The following is a 20,944-nucleotide window of genomic DNA, read 5'->3' as shown; positions in this document are numbered from 1 at the left end:
GTATCCTCCCAAAGAGACGTTTTATTTCGATCGGAGGATAATCGAAATAAACCTACAATAAAGTAATTAAAATTGGATGTTTGGAGTTGAACAATAACATTATTACTCAAATTTGTGTGCTATTGATTGACTAATTGAGCCAACAAATATTAACGGAATCATTTTTGTGGATCAAACCAGATTCCAAAAGCCTTATGAATTTGGGCTTCCACAAGCTCTTTTTAAATCAAGCCCAGTGGATAGCCCATCACATATTTCAGTGCAAAAGCTCTGCTTCATGATTGAGAGAAAACACAATTTGGATTTTGGAGGGCTAATTAAACAAGTCCCAGACTAGACATGACTAATTACTTGTAATATATATGCATCATTCATTACCCAGCCACACTAATCTCATATTTTAATCAAATTTTGAAGAGCGCGAAAAAATGTACTCTGTAGGTTACAACAAGAAATGGTTGATCATAGCAGAAACTGTCTTAGACAGTAGCAAGGGTCTTGCCCAAGATAATGTCATCTGTTTCAAAATCAGCTGCTTTCCTGAATGTTCCCTTTCCAAAGTCAAGGCTGTATGAGTCTGTGAGGCCTTCGACTAAGTCGAACTTTGGTGTCCAACCAAGTTCCTTCTTTGCCTTTTCTATTGATGCAAAGAAATGCTGCATTTAAGAAACAAACTTAGGAATTAGGACTAGTTATGAGAAATCAGCATATCATCAGGAAGGTCCATAGATGTTTCGAAATAAAATTAGCAAGGATAGAACTATGATGGAATAAGTAGTCAGTTTGTTACAAGAAAATACTGATTATAAGCACATGTTCAAGCTTCTATGCCACAATTCTTCTAGGAAAGCCATGACGGTAACTCGGTAAGGCCTAGAAATTGTTGCAGGAACATATTGTGGGTCTTTGGGAGTGTGGGGGGATTTACTCTGCATGCATGTGGGTTAAGAAAAATTGTCATACATTGGAATAATGGTAGGAGGGACCAAAAGGAATGGGCAAATAAGTGAAGTTGCCACCCTTTCTATTGTCAACTGGCCGATTTTGGATAGAAACTCGTTGGACTATTATGCTGTTATTACTTTCTCTTGGCTTGGCTTAGGCACAACCAGCTATAGCTACTTAAGGTAGTCATGGGCATATCATTGCATTAAGAAATTAAAGGAAGTTGTAAACATAATGAGAGAGGTTCCTTTCCAGATATGATCCTCAAACTTAAAACTTCGTATTATTAATTTCATATCATATATGGCACAGAGGGAAAGACCTCCTAGACTCCTAGTGTTACAGTGCAGTTGAACTTTTTTTGTTGCTGCTAGTCTATTCTTGGTTTTTGTCTATCTTTTTTTTATGCTATACAACTTTAACATTTTATTCTGATACTGTTTCCTCTTTCACACATGGATAATGAAGATGAAGAAACGATACATTAAATCCAAGCATAATCGAGTGGTACCTGGTCACGGAATGGGAAAGGCTTCTTTTTACCAAAATCATATTCCTTGGGGTTGTAGTGGATAATCTCAGGCTCTGGAAATCCACCAGCCTGAAAAATGAACGAAATAACCAAGACAATAATCAGATAATCAACAGTTGGTTTCCAGTATTAATAAAAGGACTTTGTTTTAACTTTCACAAATTCAAACTTCAGCAACATTACCTTTGCACATGCCCTTGCTAGTCCATCAAAGGTTACATACTTCTCTCCTGTAATATTAAAGACTTGTCCACTTGCTGCTTCATTTCCAAGAACGTTTACGAATGCATCTGCCAAGTCCTAGTACATACAACTCCCCTTTTATTACTCTTTGAGTTGTAAATCTTGCCTTCATGCAAGCACATAATCTATACAGCTATATAGTCTATAGCCCTTGTTATCTTCAACTGATTTTTACGGAACTGAACTTACTATTTCTAACTAAAATTGATCTTCCCTGATTTTTGATTCATTTTTAAAAATCTGACAAATAAGTTGAAGTGAACAAGGCCAGTATTCTTTTCATATTATTTATCTATGAAGTGCAATTTTCTGATTGCTTATACCTGATAGCACTGATAAACAGCATAAAAAGGCGGCTATAGTTTGTTTGTGAGCAATACTAGTGCACTACTTTCTGATGGTATAATGATTTAAAAGCAGATAACAGTGAGGTGTTTGCTAACCTTAACATGACCAAGACTGGTAATTTGAATTCCTGAACCAGGGATAGGAATTGGGCGGCCAGCTTTGAGGCGATGGAAGAACCATTCTTCGACTGGGTTATAGTTCAATGGACCATATATGTACACAGGCCTTAAAGCAGTCCAGTTTACACCCCTTGTTTGAAGCAAGCTCTCGGTGTCAAGCTTTCCCTTGTGCCTACTCTTTGGATCAACAGCATCTGCCTGAAAATATAGTGTTTCCAGTCATGTCAATGAATGTAAGATTAATACAGTATACTATAAACTGTTTAAACTTCTATGTTCCAACTCCATGTTGTTAGACACAGTGCAGTGTACATCACATATGCAACTCTGTAATTTTAGTCATTGGATTACCTCACAGTGTGGCAAGAGGTCTGATTTGAGATAAACACCAGCGGACGAGCAGTAAATATATCTGGTAAGTACAGGAATGGATTGTAAGTCACTTTCTGAATTTAAAATGTCAAGACAGACTTATCCTTGACTGTATGAATCCATCTGCCTGACTCCTAAAGAAACACAGTTTAAAAGACTAGGCTTACTGTTCTAATTTTGGAAGTGCATCCAATATTGGTTCAACCTCAACTGCCTCTCTTCCTGTAATGAGACACTACATATGTAAATATCCAAGTATGCATCAAGCTGTGAAGTGTGTAATCGCGACATACATATACAACTTACCATTTATGTCGTAAACAACATCGTAGCCTTCTGCAGACAGGCTGCTTTTAACAAAGTCAAAATCCTGTCTATCACCTTTCAAGTGTAGGATCTGTGAATCAGGTAATGTGATTATGATTAAAATAACCTTAATGAGTTAATGGTTAAGAACAGAGCTAAATTACTACTGTTATAAAGTTGATGAATTCATACCTTGGAAGAAAAATCAGCAAAATCAGCCTCTGATTCACCAGGCAATTGTTGGGCAATTGGTGCTTTTCCTCTTGTGAAAAGTGTCACCTAAATTAAGGCATAACAGCAAACTTACTGTAATTGAGCCAATCAAGACGTGCACACTCATCAGTGCGCAAAAAGTGGGATAGATGATTTAAATTCAACACGAGTACCTGATGTCCCTCATTGACAAGGAAGACAAGAATATACCGATGAAACGGGTGCCTCCCATGATAAGGATTTTCTTGGCACTTGATGCTGTTACATGTAATGCTCCTTTTGGCTGCACCACATTTCTCTTGAACTGCAACAATACCCAACATCAAGTAAATCAATTCGTAGCAAAACAAGGTTAGTACAACTGTAGTTAAATTCCAAGCTAATGAGACATTACTTCCCAATATTCCAATCAAGCTCAATTCAATATTACTTCAGGATTACATGTACATAAATTAGCAATAGCACTTAATACATTGTAACTTGGCATAACACCACCACCAACATTTCATTTTGATATGTGACTTTAATGGGCAAGAAGCAATTTTTTCCATTTTCAATTATTCTTTCCGTACATAGACAGTTGTCACATTATCTTAACTTCTGCATTATGTAATAGTCTACTTGTACATGATTAATAATATATGACATCAACTCAAAATGGTATACGTGACTATTAATTTCGCAAAAAAGGAGATTAGATCAACACCCAAATTTGTAACAACAATTGTAATAAAAGCCTAAATTGGGTAATGAAAATACCTGAACAGAGTGGGTGAGTCTACAGCCATTGAAGTCAGAGGAGAGAGAAGAATGAAAGAAAGCTGCTTGGTTTGGTTGAACCACTACCAATCTACTAGCCATTGTTTCTCAGAGTAGTTTATGGGTTTTTGGCAATGGCTGAATAATGAAGGGCTACTGCTTAGTGGGCTAAGTTTGGCCTTAATAATATTAATGATCAATATCATCTTTGTAGTTTGTGGTGTTCTTTCTTTCACTTGGTTTCTCCCTCCCATTTTCTTACCAGTTAGGATAAGACTATGACCCTATCTCATCCCCACACTTCGGTTTATAACATCCACACCCTTTCCCTCCCCTTGTTACCCAATAGCCGCATTCGTCTCTATTCGGGTCGGATCACTTATATACGGAGTAACTATTAAATGACCATGTTTTATGACTTATAAATCGTGGTTGACTGTGAAGGGATAACTTTGTGTGTGAGGTTAGTCAGTTGTTCCAAAAAAAAAGTGTAGCACTTAAATTGAGTTGAACGTAAATATAAAAAGTGTAACATTTAATTGTTAAAGAAAGAAATGTTAATTAAGTTAATTAAACAAAAGTATAATAGCAGTATTCCAATAATCCATTTTATAAACTCCGGAAGTCCATGCTCTCCTTCACTTACTAATTTTTTAGGAAATCCTTCACTTCCTCTTTTAATACTCTTCACAACTTCACTTTGTATTCATTTTAATTCAATCTTTGTTATTTGACTTATTTTATCTGAACTTATTTTAATAGTATTTGAAGTTGTTGTGCTTGAACTTTTTTTTTTTTTTTTGTAAAAAATTATTTATTTTAAACATTCTAATTTAAACGTATTTAAACTTATTATCTTTGAAATACTTCATATTAGGGATGGCAGTGGGTCGGGTTAAATGGGAGACCGCCCCATCCCCGCCCAAGTGGGGCGGAGATGGAGGGAGGTTTGGCGGGTGATGAGGCGAGGATGGGTATAAAATGTGTACCCGCTATGGGTGATGGGGCGGGTATGGATTTTAGAGTAGACCCCCCAATATCCGTCCCGCCCCGTACCCACCTTATACCCGCACCATATTTTTTTTAGAAGAGTTGATAATTTATGAAACTTGATACCTCCTAAGACCCAATAAGCTTGAATAATGAAAGTCCCAATTTTCTTAACCTAGTTTAATATAATCATCATTAATGTGATCGATACAATAGAACATTATGGCAAAGGGTTTGAGACGATTTTAGGGCGGGTATGAGGTGGGTATGAATATCCAAGTGGGTGATGGGGCGGGGATGGATCCTATCTTGTATCCGGTGGGCGCGGGTATGGATGTGGATATTGTACCCGCCACTGGTGGTGGGGCGGGGATGGGCATAATATTTTTAGGCAGGTATGGATATGGAGGTACTATCAACCGCATCCGACCCACCCCATTGCTATCCCTACTCCATATTCTTTGTATTAGTATTCAATTACGGGCTTTAAGAGATAAAATTGGGTCAGCCCAGAAACTCAATCATTACAGCACAAGCCCAAACTTATCTTCCACCTCTCATAGCGGGTCGGGCTCGGGTAAAACCATTGATACGTCTGTATACTGTAACAAACACAAACAAACAAAAACAAGAGAGAGAAAATACAAAGGGGAGCGAGGTGGAAGAAGGAGAAATAAGCAACAAAGGTCGCTTTTACTTCCCTCGATATTACAAAAAGAAGAAGCCATTTCTAACAATTTCGCAATTTTCAACGCCAAATCTTTCATTTGTCTAGCTTTTCTCCATGGATCCGGTCCAGGTAATCTCTTTATTTCTCTCTCTATCTGAAGATTTAATTTGATTTTCGTGTGTTAGAAGTTCTAGGGTTAAATTTGATGAATTCAATTTGATTGATTTTGATTTTGTTTATGATTGTGATTGTTCATTACTTAGATCTGACACTGAATTTTGTTTGATTATTAAGCTTTATTTGATCCTGATCTTGATCTTAGTGTTGTTACTTATGTTGTTCGTCTTGAATTTTGCGCTGAATCTGTGTTTTACGATTATGATTTTATAGTAATTGTAGCATGAACATTTTCTGAGAAGATAATGTTGTCAGAAGTTTGGAAGGTCAATGTAGTAGGAAATATTAGGAAATTTTGTTGATCTGTTGCTAGTAATTTGTTCTGATGCTATAATCTTGTTGTATTGTTTGGTGTTGACCATGATCATTGACTTAATAGCTTAGATATTTAGAGCAAGTTAGGCAAATTGGGTCGTCCGCTGCTAAAATTGTTGCTATAGTTTGAGGGGTCTTACTTGAGGGATTAATTTTTAAGAACTGTCTCCCATTCGGCATTGAAATTTCGATGTTTTAACATGGATTTGGAAACAGGACACTTCATTTTGGACTAGAAACTTACAATTTTTTAATTGACTACCCGAGTTCACAGCTTTGAGTGACAAAGTTTATTGAAACCTGAAATATCATCATTTCTATGATTAATATGATTCTACTCCTAATTTGCAGGCTCCTACTGAAAACTATTCAAACCCGAAGACATGCTTCTTTCATGTATTTTTCAAGGTATGTGCTATGAGAGCCCATGGCCGATGGCACGCTTGGTGTTAGTGCTAGATGGTTTTTTTTTTTTTTTTTCAATTATGTATATGTGGCAACACTATAATATCATGGGTGTATTGTTATGCAGGGTGCAGCTTTAGCATTTTACATTCTCTCTGCACTTTTCTTCGATAACTTCGTGATTATCTTTGTGGTTACTGTTCTCCTTGCTGCTCTTGATTTTTGGGTTGTCAAGAATGTAAGTGGTCGCATTTTGGTTGGTTTGAGGTGGTGGAATGAAATTAATGATTTGGGAGAAAGTATCTGGAAGTTTGAATCTCTTGATCCTGAGGTAAGTACTCATTATTGCACTAGACTTATTCTGATAGTCATTGCATGTTGAGTATTGCTTGACCATCTTTTACTTAGCTGAATGGCGTGCCTTTTTAAGTTTCTCTATATAAATTCATCCTTTTGTGCTGTACAGTCATTGGCTCGTATGAACAAGAAGGACTCGTGGTTGTTTTGGTGGAGCCTTTATCTCACAGTGAGTGAAGTTCCTCATTTCACTTTATTTTCTTTAAAAATAATGTAGTCCCTTCTTGCAAATAAATATCTATCTATTTTTTTGAGCCATTACAAATACAAATACTCTCTAATAATAAATTACTTCCTGTTCCTGAATTGGTACAATTGCTACCTAAAATAACTTTGTTAAGGACTTAATGAAGTATTATGGTTCAAAACATGTCTATCTTATATAAGTTGGGATGTCGATTTTGGTATATTGCTATCTAAGTCCAGGTTTGTTATTTTTTTCTTCTTTGTAGGCTGCTGCCTGGATCATTCTCGGAATATTTTCTCTGATACGGTTTCAAGCGGATTATCTCCTTGTTGTAGCAGTGTGTTTGTCTCTCAGCATTGCAAACATTGTTGGTTTTACTAAATGCCGCAAAGGTGAGTAAAATCTGTGTGCATCATTGTTGATTATCTGAACTAAATTAAAAGATAGTTTTGTGTGGTGTCCCTTTTTTGGTTGCTTAATCTGAGGAAAGTTCGAAGTATATAAGTTCCTTTCTGGATGGTTGTATAATCACTTGTTCACTAGAATGCAATTAACAAGGTTCCTTTTGCATTTCTATATGCAAATCAATTTGCAATTTGGTGTTTTTTTTTGGAAAGGGGGGGGGGGTGAGCCCTCAGTTTTATCATATGTGATGATATGATCCATTGCAAAAGAAGCTTTATGTTGATGAGAAGTTGATATATGAGAATTCTTTTGGGGTATGAGATGACACATAATTGCATTACTGATAAATTTGCAGCTAATATTCCTACTTGTCTTGGTTCATTCATTTCCTAGTGTTGCTGGTTCTTCTTATGCATGCTAAATGGTGATTGACCATCCCTTTTGTATCTGTTTGATTGAGGCTGTTGCATGTGACTTAATAAAAAATGATCCAAATAACTATTATAGAGGGTGCACCCTATGAACGAGAGGTTATTAGGTTCCACAGTTGACGTTGTCATGGTTTTGGGATTTAATTAATGGTGTAAAGAGGGAGCAATTGGTCCCTTTGAGGTGACACTATGGACAATAATAGGGTAGGAAAGGGGTAATAGGTGGAAAATCCAAAATTTAGGATAAGCTTGGGAAAATATGGGAACGGATATTTGACACTGGGATCTTGTGGGGTCTGTTGTATTGTGGAATGGAAGGGTTGCTTAGTTGGTGATGAGGGGCATTGTTTACATGCTTTTGTTTATAAATCAAAATGTAAAAACTTGTGGTGGGGTAACAAAAGACTTCTGTAGTATGATTGGATTGCAACAAGGGTTGGCATTGAATCATTTCCTCTTTGCAACAATTTTGGATGAACTAACAAGACCTATCCAAGATGAGAAACATTAGTATGTTGCTTTAAAATGATAATGTATTGGTGGATGAGACTAGAGTTGAGGTTAATGCCACTAAGGCAATACTTATGCATGCATCAACAATGATAATAGGTGAGTTTGGATTTGGTAACCTAATGAAAGATTCTTGATTCCTTAATAAGACCTTGAGATGTCAAGTTAGGTGATTGGAACCATCTTTTGCAACCCTTGACTACCTCTACATCATAAATCCAAAATAGCCATATAATGTGACCAAACTCATTTTCGAGACTACATAGTGATATTTTATAATTCTAAACTCATTTTCGAGACTACATAGTGATATTTTATTCATACCTTACTACCTCAGCGCCTTAGCACACCCCTTGTTGTCATGTATTAAGATGCCTTTATTTGGCCTTTCTTAGCAAGCTATGACAATACCCTTTATTGCCAAAAGTAGAAATTTTATAGAGGTGTTCTTATTTTTATTGCCTTGTGCCCATATCCCATGCCTTGTGCTCATGCCTCGTGCAGTTGTGCCATGCTTCTTGTGCTAGGCCATGGTATGCCTTGCCTTTGGGCAGTAGAGCCCATGTCTAGATGTTAGAATCCAACCTCTTTATTATGTATTCTTCTTTATTTTCCTTGTATTTTCCCTTATGTAATGTCTCTTTAGTCTTTCTTTTTATTTTCTAGGCTCTAGGGAGAATTATTGTGTTACTGTCATTTCAACGTTCACTTGTAATTCTCTACTAATGCAATATAAAGCTCTTTAGGGAGCGAATGGTTATTCAATCTAAGCTCTCTACCCCGTTGCTATTGCTTTAAGACTTGTGTGTTGTTTAAGCCTTTATAGATATTGTGCTAACCTTGTTTTAAAGCATCCCCACCAAACCAATAGACCCTCAAAAGACGCCCTCATCTAGTCGGTTCCGCTTGTTCCCGCTTCGAAGTATCGGCCGTCACAAGCCCCGACTTAGCACCCGTGGGCCGTGGTTGACGAGTGCTTTCTTAAGATACCTTGGTCCATGTTGCTGTGTGCTTACGAACCTCCCTTACTCTAGGCTTGCGTCCTTGTCACTAATAGACAAGCGCGCGCCGCACGATCCGGTGTCAAAACTCTCGGACCGTGACACTAGGCCATGGCATGCTCGAGCTGATCATGGGCTCAAGTTTCACCAAGTACTCTAGGAATGTCCCGCATAAGCAATAATAAGATTGGCCACGTAATCATCTTATATGATCTCAGGAGTCACCCCATGCATTCAGTTCATTTTTTGAAAAATATCAAAAATTGACCCAAAATCGTGTATCATAGCCTTCAATTTTGGACAATTTTTCATTTTTTTAGACCCAGAAACGAAAATTGCCAAGATGTTTTCCATGGACCCTAATACACAACGGGAGTCCATTTGGGTCGGTAAGACCATCCAATATGCCTTTAAATTATTGATTTACCCGTTTGCAAATTGCACTGATTTCATAAACTCGAGAATACCACGGACATTTATAACAACATATAATGATCATATATGGTACTAAATGACATTATATGACCACGTGATGTATCCCCTACTATCTCGAGACTTTTCGACATTGTGTCCCGAAACCTCCAAAATTGCCAAAAAAAACTGGATTGTAGCCTTCAATTTTGCAAATTTTCGACTTTTTTTTACCCGGAAATAAAATTTGTCGAGAAGCTTCCTATAGAACCTAATATCCTCCGAGAGTCCAATTTGGAGGGTGGAACCATCCAAGTTGCCTTTAAGCATCCAATTTACCCGATTTCATACACGCCTCTTGTACTGCCTATAAGCTTCCACGGGGCCTCTATGTAGTTGACTTATGGTCGTTTATGGGTTGAAACAACATCATATGACCCCGGGATGCATCCCGTAGAATTTCATTCTGACACCGGATCCCGACACCTCCTAAATTGCTTCGATTTCATGTATAGCCTTCAAATTTGGCTTCCGTACATCATTTTTTCACACAGCGAGGTATTGCTCTGATATGTGCACAGATAATGACGGCAGGTATTGAAGGATAGTTGTGTGATTCAAGTCCTGTATAACTTAATCAGTATTTTAAGAATTATCAGATTAGGGGTGGGGATCTTTGTCTCCATGTGTAGAGGAGGTTGTATTTGTTAGGTTTTAGCTAGCTCCAGCCTTGGAAACATCCTCTAGATTTGGATCCCGGGGGAAGTACACAGCACCTAGTGTGTTAGTGTTAGTTTCTTTTTTCTGTTCTTATTAGAAATGCTATCTCAGAGATTAACTTATCGTATCTACTTTGACCTGTTTAGAAAGTCGTTCTGTGTTGATAGGTTTATGTGCTACTATCATTTAGCAAGTAACTAAAAGTTTTGGTGGCATAGTACACTTTTACTGCCTGGGTTTACAATATGCAGATTTTATCTTTCAAGCTTCCTTCACATTGCAACCATGTAGGTGATTGTATTTAGGGGTTTAAGTGGTTTGGTGATAGATTGTTGGTCTTCATTGCCTGATTGAACTAACTGCACTATCTCTTATCTAGGAAATAGTGGATTATTTTTGGGAAAGCATGTGGAACTATGTTCTGTTTTTTAAATGGTGTGATTATATTGCGAGTCCTCAAGAACAACCTTGTGAAATTGGATATGGATAATAATCTGGTTGTGATACAAACAGTTGATACATTCCAGTTCTAAACTTTGTTGTTTGAATTTTTTCATGGCCATGCTATCGTTTCTTTAGTATTATCCTCAAGATTCAACCCTCTTTGTCTGGATTTCCTTATTCTTTGCTGTGTTATTTTAAAATTAGATTGGTTCACTGAGAGATTTTCTGTCTTCTGTGCAGATGCCAAGAAGCAATTCCAACAATTTGCCACCCAGACACTAACTTCTCAGTTTACATCCACTATACAATCAGCCTTCAGTGTTGTGTGAAGCAGGAAATTGACGTACGTGTGATTTATGCATACATGTCAAACTGTAGAAGATATTCAAAGCTGAATACTTGAAGAATTTGTCAGGGCCAGCTGCTGATCAACTTAGTCTTGACTGAATTCATTTTTGGTGTCTATTTTCTGTAAAGATGCAGCTCGAATTTCGTGAATTCATAATGATTTTGTATAAACAACTAAATTAGATACTTGAATCTTTTTTTCCTATTCTCTGAAAGATTGTCTAATACCCCCCCCCCCCAACTCTCCATTACTCTGTGCAATGACCTTATGCCACATTCATCTCAGAACTAGTTCCCGTCTCTGGTGCCTGTGTGCTCGTGAGGCTTGTCTAATAGACCTAATATTCTCCTGCAATTTTGTTTTACATAGCTTTTTTTTTTTTTTTTTGACAAATACATAGCTATTATTTAGAAGCTCACCAAGCATGAAGAAGGTGGCTTTCAAGTATCAAGTGTGCCAATAATCTCCGACATATAACTTTTGGTGTTCATATGGACCTTTTTTTGTGTAACCTTTTGTAATTTGCTAAATTCCTAACTTCCTTCTGGTGGCTTATTTTTGTCATTGCGCAGTTGCACTTTGCATGCTGTAGTAGGGAAGCTTATTCAAATCACCCGTCATAATTATATGGACTTACAACGAAATACAGGGTAAACAATGTGCAATGTACCTTAGCTTTAGGATGAATTTGTGAACATCAGAGAAATTGTGCTAAGCTGAGCCAGTACAATTTTAGCCAGACAGGAGGCACCAAAGCATGGGACATGCGGGGGCAATGGTATGGCACAACATAAGAAGTCTTGTATGAATAACTGAGTAATTGGTTAAAAAATTGACTTGTGGGTATTATTAATCCATCATGCACAAGTATTTGTTTGGTCATGTTAAAATAAGTTTTAATTGATATACGAAGAGCAAAAATAATTTTAATTAAGCAAAAATAATTCAAGTTTTAATAAATATCACGTGAGGAGAGCAAAGCTTAATAGAAACATAAATCATCGTCTTCTTGGACAAGTCAATATATCAATCAAAACCCATCAAACCTTTTAAGAGTAACTTATAGGGTTTCAATTTGCAAATCGATTGAAAATCAAAACCCATCAAAGCTCTAACCTTACAAATATTAGGACAAGTCAATATATTAATCTATAAGTTGGTCATCCTCTATTTCAAGATAAGCTAATTTATCACTATTTATATGTGAGTTTTCATGTAAAAAGAGTCACAAAAGACAATGATGTAGACAAGATTCGATTTCAAGTTTTAGTTATACCATAATACTTTGACAAATTTATGACCATGCGTGACAATGTAATTGTAATTGTATTTGTAATTTAGTAATTCTTTTTTTCCTTAACCCTTCCAAATATTATAAAAAAAATAACAATAATAAATTTATTTATTTTTCTTAAAAAAAAAATTATCTTTTAATATAGTTTTCTCCTTTCTTACGGAGTGTCCTTTCTTCCTCTCAACTTTCACAAGTGACAGCAAAATCTTCGCAAACAAAGTTCAACATCTAAAATTCTACTCATATTAAATTTCTCAACGCAAAAGTTCGAAGCTTTAACATCTAATCAACCATTGAACCTCATCAAAATCTCCAGGAGAGAGAAAACCTGAGAAAGAGACACAAACATGCTACAATGCATATTCATCTTATCAGATTCTGGGTAAAATTCTTTAACTTTACAATCCCAGATTCCCCAATTCCTTCAACAATTTTCAATCTTTCATACTTATTTCAATTGGGTTTTTTCAATATCAATGTTTTCAATAATACCCATATGAAAATTTCAATTACATGTTAAATTTTTTTCTTCTCGTGCTTGTGAATTTAGGGAGGTTGTGCTGGAAAAACAGCTGACCGGCCACCGGGTCGATCGGTCTATTTGTGATTGGTTCTGGGATCAAGCCTATTCTCAAGGTGATTCCTCTTCCAAGGTACCCTAATTTTTGTTTCATCTATTATAATTTCTACATAATTCATGTCAATTTAATCTAACCCAATAACCCAATAATTTTAATGTTGATTGTTTGAATTTTGTGATAGCTTCCATCAGTGATTGCTTCACCAACACATTACATTTTCCACATTGTTCGCGATGGGATCATATTTTTAGCTTGTTCTCAAGTTGAAATGCCGCCTTTGATGGCAATTGAGGTTAGATTATTTGTTTATTGCTGAAATTATATCTGTTATATTTGTTTGACTTCAAAAGAATGAACTGAATTTAGGTGTGGTAATTTGTATGCTTTTATATAGTAAGTAGTTGGTTATTTGGTTGCCTTTAGTAGAACTGGAATTGACACTCAATGTCAAGGTTTGTAAAAGGAATTCTATCAAATGACGAAGAAGGAGTGTTCATCTCCTCGAAGCCCCGTTAACCCTTTTGTAGGAGGGTAATCAGTTATCACAATCAATGTTTTTCTCAATTTGCGTTTGTTAAAAGAGAAATAGAAACTGCATTGCTAGTTTTAGCTCTAGCATATGGGTAACAGTTACTCCTTAATAATTAAAGCTTCTGCAAGCTATACTCCCAACTTAGGTTTGGTTAACACTTCTGTTATATAGGTACAGGAACTGTTGCGCCCCACAGTTTATATCATTATCCAAGTTTCTTCCAAACATAACGATGTGCTCGGTTTTAGGGTAGTTTTGGTGCTGGTGGTGTTAGCACAATATTTGACAGATGGTGTTTACCTTGTATTTTTGTTTGCTCTTATGTGCTGATTGCTATACTGGTTACATGTCTGATTGATACTTCTTGGCATATCAGAAAATGCACTTCATAGTTAATATAATTATCCTAGGCCTTCCAACCTTAATGGTGTGCTTGGTTTAGGAGTAGTCTCATACTCTCATTGAATCCTCATGTGATTCTGCATATATGCCATTGGTTGGAGATGGCTATCTACTTATTCTGTAAGGAATGCGCTAAAGTAGCAAGAGAGAGGCATACGGACCAATTTACACACTCCCTCAATCCCGTTAAGTAAGTCCTAATAATGGTGACTCACAATATTGTGGGTCACAAATAAGTATTATATTGTTCGTGGGTGGATAGATTACTTTATAGTGTATTTAGTAGCAAGGATTTGGTGGGAAAGGGGAGGAGAGGGAGTCTAAGTTATCATTTTTTCTCTAGTTCGGAGATAATTTTCCTTATCCATTTAAAAGAATAATTTTAGTGGTCAGACATGAAAATTTTTGGCAAAATATGCAGACTCTGGGTAATGCTGGATCTCATCAAATTGTGAGCACTTAAATCATGCACCCTGTTTAGTACTTTTTTACATCTTATGCATAAATAACATTGCAGTTGAACTTTAACTGTTCCACCTTTAGTTTCTTTGCAGAGCAGCTGATGTACTTTCAGATTATCTTGGAGGAATGAATGAAGACATAATCAAGGACAACTTTGTTATTGTGTATGAGGTAATTTTAAGTTATCTGTAATCTATTTCTTTCATTATCCCCTGCTCTTCCTTATGTGCTCTTGTTACAGGATTTCCTAAAGTAAAATTAGGCCATTCCTCTGACAACAGAGCCTAACATCCCGAGATTTTTAATGTGTCTTTGCTTTAGAGATTTCTGAGTTAGTAGACAGTATTTAACGTTTGCGTAATGCTTCTCTCTTGATCCTATCACCCAATAATTGAAAGTTAGACCCTAGAGTTTATGATTCAATGAAATGAAGATTGAATATACAATTTTAATAGTAGCAAAGTATTGATATGTGATTTTGTCGTATAGGCATATAGTAAATCACCTCTGCTATATGTATAGTTGTTCCATTTTGGCTAGATTTCATGAATCACCTCTTTGAAGTTTGAATATAAGGTTGTGTTTCAATTTATTCCATCAGTCCGTAATATGTGTTATTCATATGTACAAGGCTGTCTTTGGGGTTTGCTTCTAACAAGAATTCAAAGTGACTCAAGTTGCCTTGCAGCTTCTTGATGAGATGATCGATAATGGCTTTCCTCTGACAACAGAGCCTAACATCCTGAGAGAGATGATTGCACCACCAAACATTATTAGCAAAGTATTGAGTGTTGTGACTGGTAATAGTTCCAATGTTAGCGGCACGCTCCCAGGTGCAACAGCATCATGTGTGCCATGGAGGACAACAGAACTTAAGCATTCAAGCAATGAAGTGTATGTTGACCTCGTTGAAGAAATGGATGCAATCATAAATAGGTTAGCATTTTTATTTGATTGTTCTTCCCCTTTGTCCTGGAATATTTAATAGTGTATTGAGGCTTAGATGTTCTCTAATTGATGATCTTTATACATCTTGTCTATTTTAAGTGTTATCAATGCCAAAGCATTAGTTTCTGGTAATTTGTTTTGTGCTAATTTGACGTTAGCTAGATACAGTTTAACAATTATGAAGTACTTTTCTTAACTACATTTTCTTTGCTGATGTTGCTCAGGGATGGCGTTTTAGTAAAGTGTGAGGTTTATGGTGAAGTTCAAGTCACTTGCCATCTTTCAGGTGTCCCTGACTTAACATTATCATTTGCAAATCCCAGCATCTTAAATGATGTAAGGTTCCATCCTTGTGTCCGGTTTCGACCATGGGAGTCACATCAAATCTTGTCTTTTGTGCCACCTGATGGACAGTTTAAGCTTATGAGTTACAGGCGAGTATATAGACACTCAGATATACTTCCAATTATTCCATGCTTTGGCTTCCTTATTCCTTGAGATTTTACTATATTTTATCTTCTTTTCTATTTGCAGGGTTAAAAAGTTGAAGAGTACCCCGATATATGTCAAACCACAATTCACTTCAGATTCTGGTGCATGTCGTGTTAGTGTTATGGTTGGAATGCGGCATGACCCTGGAAAGACAATCGATTCTATAACAGTGAAATTTCAACTGCCCCCTTGTGTTGTATCTTCAGATCTGACAGCAAATCATGGAACAGTGGACATCCTTGCTAACAAGGTAACACTTTTATATGATTCCAGCTATCAGTACAAAGATTACCTTAACTTTTTTAGCTTTGAATGAATGATGGATTGTTTTTTTCCTTTCTTGTTCTTCTGTGGGGGGAGGTGTTAGACTTGACTGATCCATGAACTTACATTGTACACAAATCCAGGTCTGTTCTTGGTCTATTGGCGGAATACCGAAGGACAAAGCCCCTTCTTTGACAGGAACATTAATGCTTGAAGCAGGCTTGGAAAAGCTTCATGTATTCCCAACTTTTGTAGCAGAGTTCCGTATCATGGGTATTGCTCTTTCTGGCCTGAAAATAGATAAGCTTGAAGTGTCAAATGTAGCAAATCGGCCTTACAAGGGTTTCAAAGCTCTAACTCGAGCAGGGGAGTATCAAGTGAGGTCATAAAGTTAAAAGACTCTGGATATGTGCCCCGAGACCTTGGGAAACGACTGTACAAAGAACATCTGTCTTCTTGAAGCTTTGCAGAAAACAGGGTGTTTCCTCCTCGTATCTCAATCATTCATTGGACCTTGGTGCTCGGAATTGCATGATGTTAGTTTATCAATTTGTGTGAGCCATCTTTAGAGCTTTTGGGTGTGTTAAGAGTAGTTGATTTATTTATTTATTATGAGATACTTGTATCATGTGTGTAGACTTCAAAAGGAAATAGAGATTCACAGGGTTTAAAAGTTCAAGTTCTTGACCCTTTTATCCTTCTCTCCTTTCCCAATTACCACTGTAATTCCGATGGCAACGGGAGGCTAATAAAATCTTTTTACGTGATTTGCTTTCTCTACCCATGATACTGTATTCTAAAATGTAGAAGTAACTGCTAAAATAGACCAGCAAATACAACTAATTGCATTCATGATCATTACAGAAGAGCTGCTTAACATTGCAATAATGTAATTCAAAATTATACAGCTCATTGAGATTGGAAATGGAGGACAATGGATGGAGTTGGAATCATAAAACTTGCTTTGTTGTACTGAATTTTGTGTAAAAATTGAGAAAAAAAAAATGAATTCCACACAATAAATTAAGCAGTAATCTTGTTCACTCTGAAGGAATCCATTACTTGACGAAGGTCGTTTTCTTCATCTCGGAATACATCTTCGGGTACTTGTAACCGCAACTCATACAGCCTGTTGTTTTCCACCCCGAGAACTGAAAGGTACCTTCGATCCCATTCCTTCCTAACCACACGTTCCTGAGGCATCACAGCCAACTCATTGTTGTTGGCATATGACTTTATGTTCACCTGTTTACGGCATTACAATACAAAATAAGCAAACGAGTTATCAAAATTCATAAATACTCAGTAGCTACAATATGACAACAAATCAACAATACTACGATTTCTGAAAGTAATAGAATGATAGACATGCTCATAGATATAGAAAGAACATGGATTGTCCTGCGAGCTAGAGTTTCAAGAATGGAGACACCATCACATTATTAAGTATCAATTGCAAGCTCAACACAATAGCAATCAAAAGCAAGGCAGAACCATAATGCCATGCTCAGCTTATTTAGCTACTTGCCAAGAATGCCAACGACCTAGGGCCAGAAGTCCAATTCAGTTCACACATCATATTTCCATCTCTGCTGAATCTGAGTGGATATAGTATGCTAGGAAAGCCAATATTATTACTAATCCTAAATATCTGAACCTAAAATTCCAGCACTCTTATTCATTTCATGTTCGAGTAAACATCTAATGTTTAGTTCAAGGCCAAAGTGAGCCAGACACATGATCAGAACAAACTATGAAACTATAACAGTCTACAACATTTCAGATAAGTAAGGTCCTTACTTCAATTTGATAATAGAGCCTCCCATCATCAGCAACTCTAGAAGATGTGGAGAGAACATTTGACTCACGTCGAACACCAAGTCTGGTAGACATGAACTCTGTTAGATATTGTTTCAACATGTTCTTCCCAGCTTCTTCTGGTGGACCCAAATCCTCAACACTCTTGTACTTAGATGATGAGGGTGAAGATATATCCACAAAAAGATTTTCGTCGAGAACAAAAGGATCCCTGAAGAAAATATCTGCCCCAGCACCTTTCACTTGAATCCAATTCTTAGGGTAGTTTAGGGAATAACCGTCGAAAAAATCTATATACTCCCTGAAACCAACAGATTGTAGAGCTTGTGCACGGTCGTTAGTTATAATTTGTGTAGCAATGCATCCAGAGAAAAGCCCCACCATTGCATTCCTTCTTGAGACAGCAAAAGTTGGAGTCTGATTATATGGTAGAAAATGTCCTGTGAGAAGCCCATTGCAGTAATAATGCAAATGTTACTAATGAAATACATGAGAATCATTGGAGAAGCTAAAGCAATGAACCTCTAGATGTATGAATGTATGATTCAAAAGTTCAATACAAGAAAGCCGATCAAAGAGCATCCTAAAGTACGTCTATATTAGTACATTCAAAATTCAATTCTTTACGGCGATTCTGTAGACAGATGAATTTGCCTGCAATTCAAAGTATATCTTGATTACAACATGATTAAAGCTACAGAATACACAACACAAGCTCCAAAATCTAAAAAGAAGCCAAGTAACCAATACATACTGGCATCTCAAGGTCTTTTTCCCTATTTTAAGCAGGACATTTGATCAAATTATTAAAAAACAAAAAAACACATTTGTTTAGGTGCTCTCAGTAACTAAACTGCATCTATGTAGTTCAAACTTTCTCCCCCTCTCCTGAATATGTAATGCTGAACTCGGATACGGGTGTCGGATTCAGGTACTGTTATGAAGCACAAAGGTTGATTAATACATATAATTTTTCCTGTAATCTTTTGGGCATAACCACTAAACCACGTGATGTTGGGAAATGGGAAGTCCATCTTAATCAAAATTTCAGATTGTACCTAATTTGATGGTCAATTCATGATTTATGTGTAATTCCTTTACTAATTAGTGTAATGGGTTTCTTGTTCTTACACCCATTTAGCAAATCATACATGATACATTACTATCACCAATGACACCAAATGCAGTTCATAATGTGCAAGAAAACCCACAAAGGCCACAAATAATCAGAAATTAAAGCACATATAGTAAATAAAAGCATTATTAAGTATAATTAAAAGTAAAAATACAGCCCATTAACCAAAAATTCACAATCAGAGAATAAGAAAAAGAAGATAAGGAGATGGCAAACAGGCTTACAGTTTGAGCTTTGCAAAAACTCCTGAAAGAAGGCTTCAATTGAGGAGATAAATGTGGGAAAACAAAGGACCCCATTTGAGAACTGGAAGAAATTGTGTTGGTGGGCAGAAAACTTGAGGAGAGAGAAGGCGCCGGAAGTGATTTGAAGATGATGATGTACGCCATCTTCGTTATCTACTTGGGACTATCTTTCCTACTTTGTGTTGTTTCAAGAGACTACTACGGATTATAGATTAAAGCACAAAGTAATTAAGCCTGCCTCGGGTTTAACCGGGCCGTGTCGGGAATGAACCAATGAAAATTCGTCTCATATTGTGTCATGTCGTGTAACTCGTGTTAGCAAATAACAAGTTCCTTAAAAATTTAAAATCTTAGTAAATTGGTTAAAAATGGCAAGCCAACTAGCTAATACTCATGTCGGGTTGTGCCAAATTTCAAAGATGATGTATATGCATGGACTATTGCCACCGTTTGGCTAGGTTAGGCCAATTTTATTAAGTGAGAGGTTCAACCTATGGAATGACCGGATGAGTTGCCTTGAACTTTAATAAAACTGCTAAGGGGACGCCTAGTCCAACAAATGGGAGTGGTTTAATTAGGGATTATATATTTTTGACACAGATTAGGAATTATATAGGTAGACTAATGTGTATACACCTTTATATTCAAAGTTGAGTTGAGACACATTACCTATGATAGATTTAGTTATGTGAATGAGGATGCTTTTAAATTGTATAGAAAATCTAGATGTTGTACTAGCCTTGCAAGGGAGGAAATGCATATTGGATTATTGTCTATCAATATTGCCTAATGGCACGAAATCTAAATTAGGAACTTGAAGTACTCCATTTTCTATAGAAGAAAACAGGGTCATGAATTGGTTAGCTAATAATATGGGGTGGATTAAATAACGGATTAGATAACGAGGTTGAGTCGATTTGAGTCTCTTTATTGGAATTGACTCATATGCTTTGCGAAACTATTGTAGGATAAGCTAGCTAGAGGTGATCAACTATGGCTCGTCCCACTAACTCTAATCGATTCGTCCCAAAAAAGTGCGGGGTTTGAGCATATCTAAAAACAAATTTTAAGTTATAAATCCTAACCCGGCTCGAAAAGCTTGCTTTGGCCCGACAAGCTTGCAACTTTTTTGTAGGTTTGGGCATAAGATTTGACGTTTAGGTCTAGCCCGTCCCAAAATTTGTTCACGTCTAGGATTAGCTATGCCTTGAAATCCCGAATCATTCTAACTAAGGGTCTGTTCACATTTACTTAATTTCTGTTCAGTTCAGCTCCAATCAGTTCAGCTTCTAATTTCTCTCACTCATAAAATATTCATTTCAGCTCAGTTTAGTTCAGCTCCAATAAGTTCAGTTCAGTTCAGCTCCAATCAGTTCAGTTTAGTTCAATTCAGATCAGTTCAGTAAATGTGAACATACCCTAAATTGCTTGATTTTTTTTTTTCATTGAACTTGTTCTCGTAGAAATTAAATTAAAAATTTACAGTTTATAATTTTGGATTAGATGAATATATGGACATTATCTCTTACGAAAAATACTTTGCTCCATTGGAGTAAGATTTT

The 20,944-nt window shown here is 36.5% G+C and overlaps 3 protein-coding genes and 1 pseudogene across 4 annotated transcripts; 2 read left to right on the top strand and 2 right to left on the bottom strand.

Annotated features, from left to right (window-relative positions):
- Positions 1-147: 147 nt before the first annotated feature.
- LOC110701203 lies at positions 148-4,082 on the bottom strand (annotated as a pseudogene).
- Positions 4,083-5,429: 1,347 nt separating this feature from the next.
- Positions 5,430-11,563, top strand: LOC110701202 (Golgi apparatus membrane protein-like protein ECHIDNA). The gene is made up of 6 exons (XM_021878802.1): positions 5,430-5,626; positions 6,341-6,397; positions 6,522-6,725; positions 6,861-6,920; positions 7,204-7,330; positions 11,101-11,563. Exons 1-6 carry the CDS (start codon positions 5,612-5,614, stop codon positions 11,187-11,189), a joined length of 552 nt encoding a protein of 183 aa, XP_021734494.1. The 5' UTR covers positions 5,430-5,611; the 3' UTR covers positions 11,190-11,563.
- A 1,020-nt stretch (positions 11,564-12,583) lies between these two features.
- On the top strand, positions 12,584-16,878 carry LOC110701200 (AP-3 complex subunit mu-like). Of its 2 annotated transcripts, XM_021878799.1 has the most exons (8): positions 12,584-12,885; positions 13,054-13,156; positions 13,266-13,376; positions 14,562-14,651; positions 15,169-15,416; positions 15,653-15,862; positions 15,963-16,170; positions 16,328-16,878. In XM_021878799.1, exons 1-8 carry the CDS (start codon positions 12,851-12,853, stop codon positions 16,571-16,573), a joined length of 1,251 nt encoding a protein of 416 aa, XP_021734491.1. In that variant the 5' UTR covers positions 12,584-12,850; the 3' UTR covers positions 16,574-16,878. The 2 variants fall into 2 exon arrangements, with proteins under 2 accessions (XP_021734491.1, XP_021734492.1); XM_021878800.1 differs by lacking the exon at positions 12,584-12,885 and having other exon boundaries at positions 13,054-13,139.
- Positions 16,879-16,974: 96 nt separating this feature from the next.
- Positions 16,975-19,595, bottom strand: LOC110701201 (psbP domain-containing protein 1, chloroplastic-like). The gene is made up of 3 exons (XM_021878801.1): positions 19,362-19,595; positions 17,985-18,419; positions 16,975-17,429 (listed from the first exon to the last, which is right to left on the bottom strand). The coding sequence occupies exons 1-3, from the start codon at positions 19,524-19,526 to the stop codon at positions 17,208-17,210; spliced, it is 822 nt and encodes a 273-aa protein (XP_021734493.1). The 5' UTR covers positions 19,527-19,595; the 3' UTR covers positions 16,975-17,207.
- Between the last annotated feature and the right edge of the window lie 1,349 nt (positions 19,596-20,944).

The sequence above is a fragment of the Chenopodium quinoa genome, unplaced genomic scaffold (assembly GCF_001683475.1).
Source record: "Chenopodium quinoa cultivar QQ74 unplaced genomic scaffold, ASM168347v1, whole genome shotgun sequence".
Taxonomy (NCBI): Eukaryota; Viridiplantae; Streptophyta; class Magnoliopsida; order Caryophyllales; family Amaranthaceae; genus Chenopodium; species Chenopodium quinoa.
This window is presented reverse-complemented; position numbering and strand designations above follow the sequence as displayed.

What these genes read in the sequence shown, in the direction of transcription:
- LOC110701201 (XM_021878801.1), bottom strand. Translation starts at nt 19,526, where the DNA reads ATGGCGTACATCATCATCTTCAAATCACTTCCGGCGCCTTCTCTCTCC. An exon ending in GTTTTTGCAAAGCTCAAACT is followed by an intron (nt 18,420 to 19,361) that starts GTAAGCCTGTTT and finishes CCATATAATCAG; the next exon opens with ACTCCAACTTTTGCTGTCTC. An exon ending in GGCTCTATTATCAAATTGAA is followed by an intron (nt 17,430 to 17,984) that starts GTAAGGACCTTA and finishes TGCCGTAAACAG; the next exon opens with GTGAACATAAAGTCATATGC.
- LOC110701202 (XM_021878802.1), top strand. An exon ending in GGTGGAGCCTTTATCTCACA is followed by an intron (nt 6,921 to 7,203) that starts GTGAGTGAAGTT and finishes TCTTCTTTGTAG; the next exon opens with GCTGCTGCCTGGATCATTCT. An exon ending in TTTTACTAAATGCCGCAAAG is followed by an intron (nt 7,331 to 11,100) that starts GTGAGTAAAATC and finishes TCTTCTGTGCAG; the next exon opens with ATGCCAAGAAGCAATTCCAA.
- LOC110701200 (XM_021878799.1), top strand. Translation starts at nt 12,851, where the DNA reads ATGCTACAATGCATATTCATCTTATCAGATTCTGG. An exon ending in AAGGTGATTCCTCTTCCAAG is followed by an intron (nt 13,157 to 13,265) that starts GTACCCTAATTT and finishes ATTTTGTGATAG; the next exon opens with CTTCCATCAGTGATTGCTTC. An exon ending in TGGACATCCTTGCTAACAAG is followed by an intron (nt 16,171 to 16,327) that starts GTAACACTTTTA and finishes ACACAAATCCAG; the next exon opens with GTCTGTTCTTGGTCTATTGG.